We start from the raw sequence: 11,237 nt of genomic DNA on the forward strand, positions 1-11,237 counted from the left end.
AAAAACAATCGCAGTCAAGAATGTGCCCTCTATAGTGTTTACAAGCAATTGTGGACGGACATTGGTGACGCCAATATACGCCCGCCATTTCATGTGGGCGTATAAAAATTTGGATAACGATTACATTCTGATTATGAAAACAAAAATGATTCGATATATATGAAGTTAATAACACTAAAGTCGAAATATTTCAGTATTTCCAAGAAAATGATTATGACATGTTGTCATTTATCATTGAAAAGAAAACCACGAGGTCATTATTAATCTGAAACTTCCAATTAAATTAGAGAATGCAAAAGCATATCAATTCTCTGATAGCTATTAACCACCAGGTTTGCTACCGATATAAGCATAGGTAGATTACGTGCTACACTGGAAATGTAAGGTCATACAAGATCAAGATAACGAGAAAGCCTTTAAAATTTGGAAAAAAAAACCACCAAAAAACGGAAATTTAATTTAAAAAAAAACTGTTCATGTTATAGATATATGTACAAGATTTTGATACAACTGTGTCACTTCCAGCTTGGATATAGTCTTATTTGGCGGATTTATAATTCGTTTTTTATTGACATCCCTGATATACATCAGAACTGATTTAATGAGACAGATTCTCGAACGGGAACAAATTGAATGTTGATGTCACATTTGTCTTTGTATGGGTAGGATGTTCAGATTCTGAATTTCAGATTGATCGATTTCAAATTTCTAGTTCCATTTTTTTTAATTAAAATTTTTTGAAGTTTTGATTTTTTTTAACTTTGATTTCAATAAACCATGTTATACAGAACATTTAAACGAAATCCCGGTACAACAAACTCCCCAGACACAGAGTTTTTGCTTTTGCATAGTTTGCAAGATGTCACTTTTGGATGTTACAAAAGAATACCGTCATATGTTCACTAAGAAATTTTCCTCTGTTGTAGATAAACGATCAAGCAAGATATGCAATATCATTTTCAGTTTTCCTACAGACGATAACTAGAGTAAAAATCATAATTCGAAAATCAATCGTAACAAATCAAGAAAATTGTTTATAAAAACAAAGAAAGGTTTACGTCCTACTTTTCTACACTTAACATGCTAGTAATCACTACAGTCAGAAATTTAAACATTAGCACAAAAAACTCGTAATTGAATTACATGATTCATAATAGGTCGTGATTTAATCAAAATGAAAATAGCACAACTAACCTTGTAAATATATGGGATATCTCGTACCACAATGTCCAGTACCCGGTGGCTCAGATGGTATTATGTGTTCCTCTATTCCGTACCAACCCGCTCGCATAAACCGGTCATTCAATTCCGTGGAGAGGTCATACGTGATTAATCTTTTATCAGGATGCGAAAACGGTGAGTGGAATTTACAGACTTCCGCAGCTAAAATAACAATTTAATAAAATAAATCAGAACACTATTAAATATTATCTTTCATATTTAAATTTACATCTTGGAACCTTTAACAGGTGGTATATCAATTAATTTTTTTTTTTCTAATATGGTCGCTTGGGTTGAGATCTAAGAACTGTTCACCTTGAGCACTGGGGAAAAAAAGATAACCTCACGGTATATTAATTTTGGACTTACCATTCTGACATGAAGCTGTATACCAAAGAGATAACCCAATACACGTAGAAAATAATTCCCACATGTTTAACGATCGACTCTGTGAAATAAAGAGACAAATCAAGTCCTGCTTCTTAAATATGTTTCTGTCCCGGAATGCGACACTTTCAACTTCTTGTCATGTGTTGGGTTAAACCAATATTCTTGTTCAATGACCGTGTGGGCTAATGAAGACGGGTAACGCCATGCAGGGTGCAATGAGATTTCCAACTATCAAGGCCTCTTTAACACGCACAGCACGTACGGGGCCTCGATTTAATGTCCCATCCGAATGACTAGACGTATTATCCAAGTCAGTCCTTCTTACCTGCATCACTGACATTGGGAACCCGGGTTGAAAAATGCCAGGATTGAACCCTGCTTAGCGAGCAAGCGTCTAACTCACTAAAGCCACCGCGACTCCCAAGCTAGTAATCCTACAATAACAAATGTAAATTTTCTTGGAAAAGTAATGATAGGCTTTCATCGCTAGTTTGTTGGTTCTTCGAACTTTGCCGATTATTTAAAAGTTAATTCGAATATATGTATTAAAATAGTACTTATAATAACTTTGAGCTGATAATTAATAAATTTTACTAATTTTACATTAAAACTATCTTTATACCCCCAAAATATTTCAACCAAAAAGCAAAAATTTTGAATGAAATTCAGTGAAGGTTTTTCTCTGTAAAAAGAAATTTTAAAGTCATAACGTGTGCTCGTTATATTTTAATATCATAATAATAAGTTAGTCTGGATAAACATAGTAAATTTCATCAGCCTCTCTGAGGTGAAGTTTCCACATGGATCTGGGTAATTCTCTCGTATTTCTTCCTCTCATGATGAGTCGGACAAATACTCCTCCAAGTTGTTGTTTGGTTTAGGCTAAAAGCTGATCGAGAGCCCTTATTTAACTCAATAGTAAAAGTTGTTTTTCTGATCACGTGACCATTGGGAATAGCCAACATGGCGACCGACACAAATATTTGTCGGCTTTGATTTAAAAATACTATAAAATTAATGTTTACCTAGGAATGTCGCTGATTGTTTTAGGGTAGTGTCTGAGCACAATGAATTTACGAATTTAGCTTTTATTTCCTAACATATGACCAGAGCCTCCCTTTAAGGAACTGACAAGAAGGCGCATAGTCTTACAGATGAGACGATTGGTGGGACGACTTGATCTACAGGTCCTACATATTTTAGATCAATTAACAGTTGGGGTTGGTTCGACAACGGTTGACTATCGTAAACGGAGAAGGTTGATGTAGCTATTGTGTCACCAAAATTATACTTCAAGTCGGTGTCTTTTTTATTAGCCAAGCAGAGATTATTTTATTTTAGTCGTCAGTTAAGTCACTGATTCGATCAGTTGACCTAAGCCCTCATCGACCATCTATTATACTCAATGTGTTTAATTTGACATCCTCGTTAAATAATTTACTCGTGACTAATTCAAACCAGTTTATCTATCTGCATTGCAGTTTCCGTTTTGTTCAATTGACACCATCCTTAATGAAATTTTTTGCAGGTCGAAAAGTTATTTTGCTCAAATTTGTGAAAACTATACACCAAAATCTAGAGAAATGTGCCCTTTAACCTTTAAACTAAAAGAATTCAGCCGATTATCTTTAATCCCCCAAAATATCCAAAAACATTACGTAAGGTTTTTATTACCGGTACATACATTCGTGCACAATTTATAAGGTTAATACTAATGTATATCATGTATGTGTGTTGCACAAAGAGCCCAACTGGCCTCCGAAGCCCAGAGAATCGACAGTCATTACTCTCAAAAATTCATTTAACGATATTCTTTGTTTTAATAGACTATGAAGGCTATAAAATGTCAACCGCACAATGACAAAAATATGGTGCCGCACGCGAAGCAGGCCATGCTTACTTTTTTCGAAACACCTAACGATACTTTGAGCGACTCCGCTATTACACAACTTCTACTATTGATTTTGCCATACTTTAGACGAGATTTTGATTAACGGAATTGTCTTGCTTGTACGGATTATGTATTTGAACACAATGCGATGCCGAAAATAGTTATTGTTACTTCATTAGAGAGGCCCACACACTAATTTATTAGATTGCAACCCGCAGACTGTGGGCGGATCATTCCGTTTATGATAATTTTGTTACAAAGTAATTAAGGGCGTATTTTATGAAACTTGTGGCTATGTCATCACTTATTAGTGAAATGGCAATAATAAATAAGTTTTCGATTTTTTGGAAAATGATTTTTGATCATGGTTGTTATTACATGAAATGGTGTTTTATATTTATGTTAAATGTCAAAATGTTACGGCCACAGACTTGATACTTTATAAATCGTGGAATGTCCCAACAGAAATAAATTCCATGGACTTACAAACGCTGCATTGTAATTATATTATGTCATTCTCATTGTGTCCGCTGCATGTTCTTCTTCACGATGTGAAACTTTTACCTGCATCTATTATTACCTTGATTTCAATAGTCCAAAGATTGACATGGTGAAGATGCTGTACGAACTAACAAATCTTGTATCATGTAGCTATTGAATGAAATACATGTATATCTCACTGACAAGTTAGTAATTGGTTATTTATGTATTTATGGGCCTGCTGTGAGGATGGAGGCAGTGAAGACAATTATGCTGATGATAATCAGTGCAGGAGTTCAAGCTACAGGTGGGTTAAATTTATATCTTGTTATGTCTTTATGAACAAAGTAGCGGCACCAGGGGGTACAAGGAGGACATTTGAAAAATAGTGCGTACTCAACTTCATTTCTAACAGTATGATTTTTTAAAAGCTTTTTTCCAAGAATACGTGTCAAAATGCACCAAATCAATCAAAAATTTTATTTGAGGAGAACTGTCCAATGCGCTCCACAGAACTGCTGCATTTTGAATCTAAACCTCTTCTGTTCTGAGTCAACAAGTATTACATTTTTTTATGTGTGGTTTTGTTTTAGTTGTTGTTGTTTTTTTTATTTTGAGTTTTTGTTTTAATGCCCTTTGTGGTATACTGCTGTGGTATGTAGTTTATATTTAGTTTATATTTTTGATTTAGATAACATAAATGGGTTTAGATTACAATTTAATACAAAATACAACAAGCATGAGATCCGGTGTCCTAAAACCAACTTTAATGTTGGTCTGTAGTATAAGATTTTCACTGCAATTAAGTAACATACACAAGAAAATATAAGGAAATTAACACTTGAACGAATTAGGCACATATTCAATTTACAAAATTTATTTTTGATTTTTTTTTTACACAAGGGAGGTTATCCTATTAAAATATTTTATGAATTGGTCTAAAGTAGTGAAATGATACCAAACAAAATCGGTACACGAGTGGATACGCGTGAGAACACTGTGAGAGTAGATTATACACTTCTTACTTCTATCTACTCGTATTAGATTGATATATTTTCTAAAGAATTTATATGTAATTTCAGCCCTTTTACAAGATGATCCATGTAACAACTATAAAATGTTATATGATGATGGTGGCCGGAGTATTAAATGTGACCTGTATTACTCTGAGTCCCATGATAGATTTATAGATGAAGGATGGAGAAGAGTCCAGCTACAGCCAACAGGAGAAGATCTTAATATGCCTACTCAATGTGTTCCTCATGGATATTGTGGCTCTCACAGTAATGTCTGGTTAAATGGTAAGAAAAGGAAATACCCCATAAAATTTTAAGTACTTATAACTCATGTCAATCATTTTACGTGATATAAAGTTTCGTAACTCTTAAGTCGCAACTTAACCCTCTGTATTGTTTATGGTATTGTATGTGGTATTTTGTTTTTATCATCATTGTCTATAGGTACCCATTAGAAGGATAAGGTTGATTAAGTATGTTTTATCATTTTGTCTATAGGTAGCCATCCTACAGTAGAAGATGGTAAAGTTGATAAAATGGGGGGATTAAGTATGTTTTATCATTTTGTCTATAGGTAGCCATCCTACAGTAGAAGATGGTATAGTTGATAGAATGGGATTAATTAAGTATGTTTTATCATTTTGTCTATAGGTAGCCATCCTACAGTAGAAGATGGTAAAGTTGATAGAATTGGGTGATTAAGTATGTTTTATCATTTTGTCTATAGGTACCCATCCTACAGTAGAAGATGGTATAGTTGATAGAATGGGATTAATTAAGTATGTTTTTTATCATGTCGTCTACAGGTAGCCATCCTACAGTAAAAGATGGTATAGTTGATAGAATGGGATTAATTAAGTATGTTTTATCATTTTGTCTATAGGTACCCATCCTACAGTAGAAGATGGTATAGTTGATAGAATAGGGTGTTTAAGTATGTTTTATCATGTTGTCTATAGGTACCCATCCTATAGTAGAAGATGGTATAGTTGATAAAATGGGGGATTAAGTATGTTTTATCATGTTGTCTATAGGTACCCATCCTACAGTAGAAGATGGTATAGTTGATAAAATGGGGGATTAAGTATGTTTTATCATATTGTCTATAGGTAGCCATCCTACAGTAGAAGATGGTATAGTTGATAGAATGGGATTAATTAAGTATGTTTTTTATCATGTCGTCTACAGGTAGCCATCCTACAGTGCAGAATGGTATAGTTGATAGAATGGGATTAATTAAGTATGTTTTATCATGTTGTCTATAGGTAGCCGTCCTACAGTAGAAGATGGTATAGTTGATAGAATGGGGGATTAAGTATGTTTTATCATGTTGTCTATAGGTAGCCATCCTACAGTAGAAGATGGTATAGTTGATAAAATGGGGGATTAAGTATGTTTTATCATGTTGTCTATAGGTAGCCATCCTACAGTAGAAGGTGGTATAGTTGATAAAATGGGGTGATTAAGTATGTTTTATCATTTTGTCTATAGGTAGCCGTCCTACAGTAGAAGATGGTATAGTTGATAGAATGGGGTGATTAAGTATGTTTTATCATTTTGTCTATAGGTAGCCGTCCTACAGTAGAAGGTGGTATAGTTGATAGAATGGGGTGATTAAGTATGTTTTATCATGTTATCTATAGGTACCCATCCTACAGTAGAAGATGGTATAGTTAATAGAATGGGATGTCTAAGTATGTTTTCATCTTGTTGTAAAGCCAAGTATCCGATAAAGATTAAAAATTGTTCTGACTACAATGTTTATAATTTAAAGAGAACTTTTGGTAGTGATGAACGTTACTGTTTTGGTAAGCGAAAATCACAACTTATATGTACCTTGATAATATATTTTATGTGTAATAGTCTAATTATCTAGATTATCATTGGCAGAATAGGCACCCCAACGAATTATGTCAGCCTCATTAGTTGCATTGATTACCACGAGCTACAGTTTCGACATTTTTAAAATTGGGTAGTTACAGTAGGTTCCATTAGATCAAATACCAGCTATATTAGAAGTTCCATTACAGTAGATTGTGACAACTATCTAATTACAGGTTTCGAGTTGACATCGAAAATGTATTGTTTTCAGTTATATTTATTTTTTTTTAAATGTTGTCTCAGTACCTGGCAATAACTGTAAAGGTTAAAAATATTGGACATCAGTAAACACATAACCGACCTCTTGAACAGACTCAAAATATATCGCAGGTCATCACACTCCAACCCGAGTTCTAATTGCAATTATTTCGTTTTAACAATTTCTTCATTACCTTTGCAGTCTATGCAAATTCCTGAGTGTTTAGCCGCCAGCTTTGAAAATGCAAAAAATCAGACAATTAATGCAGGGGCATTTTCAACGTCTTATTTAATGTTTTTGTAATGTGCTTGTCACAAATATGTGATTTTAATATTTATGTGGACTCATGTTTCAGTTCTTATATACTGAGCGAAAAGATTTGAACAGAATTATAATGTACAAATTGAGACATATATAAAATATAATGCGTAAACAAAGTTTGGAAAAAATAAAAAGTAATTAGACCCGATAACTAGGAGTGGACTATGTATCCAGATCAACAGGTTTTTGTGTGTCAATCAAGTCATAAACATATTCTACAATTTGGACACACCACAATCAACGATGTAACTGTTACAAATGTGGTTAGGGCGTGGTCATTAAACTGTTGACAAGAATATGAATACATGTTGTTTGATATGTTAAATATCCCGGTCCATCAAAGACATTACTACTACCTTTCCCAACATGTCCAGTCTATTTCCATGTATGATATTTGAACTGTAGATGCAAAAGACGTAGTAGTGCTCGGAAGCTGGCAAACAGGTCTAATGTGTTTTTTTATTTCTGTCCTTGACAATGTCCAATAATTAACGTTATTATGTAACCTCAAATTGTCTGTTTTTCAGGAGAAGCTGTTTGTTTCTATGCAGCCGTCGAGCGTATCTTACACTTCTTTCAGAAGCTGCGAAATACTAATGAAGATTAATTTATCATAAAAAAATAGATCACGATTTGTTTAAAACAAAATAAAGACATCCTTAAATAAAAATATTCTTTCTCTAATTTTATTTTGTCATAAATTATTTCACAAAACACCAACTTGCCAGACATTACTTTAGAAACGTTGTGTGGCTTGTTATTAAAGAAATGTTCAAATATTATGGTCATAAGTTGTAGTAACTTACGAAAGCCGGGGCGGGACATTCCAACTTCCACTCTCTTTTTTTCATTCCGACTTCCAATTTTTTTTTTTGCTTCCGAGTACCGAATACCAATTGTTTTTTCTTTCAACTTCATTAACTTTTCACATGTATTGGCCTACATATAATCTTTTCGTCGGAACAAACTTTTGAAATATCATAAATATTTGAATATGCTCATAATAGGAAGATATGCTCGCTTTCCCCACACTACAGAAATAATTAGACCCAACAATTCGACAAAAAAAAAATGTCCGGCACATGGAATGAAATATCGAAGCTCTTGCAAATAATCCATGCCTCTTCCCATCCCCAATTCATGCTCTCATTGCCTGTACACAAATCCCAGTGACTGGGGCATTAGGCTACTGCTTTGCTTTGTTGATGAATATGTTTTAATATGTCTTTTTTTTAAATTTTTATTGGAAACACGGTGAATCAAATCGCTTAAGTCAAGTCGATGTTGTATTGGTACCGCATGCCTGTTACAGTCACTGCATTCTTTCATGTTACACATAAGCGTTTTAAACATTTTATTTTTAAGTGTCATCTATCCAGATGATATCAGGTGTCCTGGTTCCTTACTTTTTGAATTCTTTGTGTGATATTAATGCAAAATAATGCTAAAAGTTGGTACCCTTGTTCCTCTCTAGCCTGACTATCCCGGCACAGTTAAACCTTCGGATTTTGAATTCGATTTAACCTGGTCAGGTTGAAGGTATGCAAACGGGTTTTAGTCGTACATATATATAGATAGGAAAATAAACTTGATACTTCGTGTGACATAAACTGTACATTGCAACAAGTTAAAGATACATCAACAGTTAGAAATAAAAAAAAGCAGGTTATCCAGGCACAATTTTCTCCATGACAGACTGCATGACGCAGCACCACGAGCCCAATCAGGTGCAAGAAAGTATAGAACATAACTTTCGTACACCGGAATTAAAATGATATGCATTAAGGTGCACGAGCAATCAAAACGTCCTATAAAGCACCTAACTAGTGAGATTTAGACATATTGAATTAAAATAGCACAAAATCAAAATACAAAACATAGATAAAGCAATATCACAGAACGAACACCATAAAGTGGTGGTAATAAACAATGATAAAAAGCAGTCAATACACCACAACCCGAACCCGAAAGCAAAAAAAAAAAAAACAACTTTGAAATAGGAAGTAAAAAAAATATGTACATTTCTTAAAGATCAAGCAAATCAGACCACTGTAGTAATAAGTTAATGTACATTGTTGGTGTTGCTTCCCTTTAATTGTAATGTTCATACCAACAAGAGTTGTTTCCCTTCAATTTTTAATAAACATGGCTACCAAAACAACATGTGGGTTTTGACTCATTAAGTTCCAGATTTTGCCAAATCCGTTTACCATTGTAGTAATAAGATAGCTTGCCAGGCAAGGTAATATACGCCCACTGGCAGCTTTAATTTTAAATAAAATATTTAGCAGTACAGTAACAATCATCAGTATGAAATATTCAACATTCAGTCATACACTTCTTTTGAACTCTTTAGGGCGATACTGAATTATATTGAGTATGAGTTATTGCCCATGTTCTTGAAAACGTGTTCAATTTTTAGTAGGGCTGTGTATTGCGACTGAAAATCGTATTACGATATATTGCGATACATCTCCCTGTATTGTAATGCGTATTGCGATACATCTCCCTGTATTGTAATGCGTATTGCGATACATCTCCCTATATTGTAATGCGTATTGCGATACATCTCCCTGTATTGTAATGCGTATTGCAATACACCTCCCTGTATTGTAATGCGTATTGCGATACATCTCCCTGTATTGTAATGCGTATTGCGATACATCTCCCTGTATTGTAATGCGTATTGCGATACATCTCCCTGTATTGTAATGCGTATTGCGATACATCTCCCTGTATTGTAATGCGTATTGCGATACATCTCCCTGTATTGTAATGCGTATTGCGATATATTGCTAAACGTCGTTCAGTTGATATTTCGGCTTTTTATCCCAATTTGTGAGCAACTGAAGTTATGTTATGCATACCATCCTTTTTATACGCCCACATGAAATGGGGGGCGTATATTGCCGTCACCTCATTCCGTCCGTCCACAATTGCTCGTAAACACTCTACAAGGCACAATTCTTGACTGATTTCGATGAAACTTGGTATGGTTGTTTGTAATCTCCCAAGGATGAACCCTATTGAAAATCAGACGAATCGAAAAATATTTACTATGAGTTATTGCCCTTGTTCTTGAAACGCTCGTAAGCACTCGAGAAGGTGCAATTCATGACGGATTTTGATGAAACTTGGAATGAGTGTTCGTTATCGCCCAAGGATAAACCCTATCGAAAATCAGAAAAATTGAAAAATATTTAGTATGAGTTATTGCCCTTGTTCTTGAAAACACGTTCAATTTTAGCTTGTAAAGTCTCTAGAAGACATAATTCTTGATGGATTTTGACGAAACTTGGTGTGAGTGTTTGTAATCACCCAAGGATAAACTCTATCGAAAATCAGAAAAATTGAAAACATTTAGTATTAGTTATTGCCCTTGTTCTTGAAAACGCGTTCAATTTTTAGTTCGTAAACACTCTAGAAGGCACAATTATTGACGGATTGTGACGAAACTTGGCATGAGTGTTGGTTATATCCCATGGATAAACCGTGTTGAAAAACAGAAAAATTGAAAAATATTTCGTATGAGTTATTGCCCTTGTTCTTCAAACTCGTTAAAATTTTAGCTTGTAAACACTCTAGAAGGGACAATTCTTGACGGATTTTGACGAAACTTGGCATGAGTGTTTGTTATAACCCAAGGGTAAACCCTATTGAAAATCAGAAAAATCAAAAAATATTTAGTATGAGTTATTGCCCTTGCTATTTGAAAACGCGTTCAATTTTTAGCACGTAATCACTTTGATGAAACTTGGTGTGAATGTTCGTAATCACCAAAGGATGAACCCTATTGAAAATCAGAAGAATTGACAAATATTTAGTATGAGTTTTTGCC

General features: G+C 34.1%; 1 protein-coding gene across 1 annotated transcript; it reads left to right on the forward strand.

The window, feature by feature from the left end:
- Window positions 1–4,231: 4,231 nt before the first annotated feature.
- LOTGIDRAFT_239001 (hypothetical protein) lies at window positions 4,232–8,006 on the forward strand (the record flags this gene model as incomplete). The annotated part of the gene is made up of 6 exons (XM_009052453.1): window positions 4,232–4,289; window positions 5,065–5,283; window positions 5,497–5,547; window positions 5,882–5,932; window positions 6,642–6,806; window positions 7,927–8,006. The coding sequence occupies 6 exons, from the start codon at window positions 4,232–4,234 to the stop codon at window positions 8,004–8,006; spliced, it is 624 nt and encodes a 207-aa protein (XP_009050701.1).
- Between the last annotated feature and the right edge of the window lie 3,231 nt (window positions 8,007–11,237).

The sequence above is a fragment of the Lottia gigantea genome (assembly GCF_000327385.1).
Source record: "Lottia gigantea unplaced genomic scaffold LOTGIsca_183, whole genome shotgun sequence".
Taxonomy (NCBI): domain Eukaryota; kingdom Metazoa; phylum Mollusca; class Gastropoda; family Lottiidae; genus Lottia; species Lottia gigantea.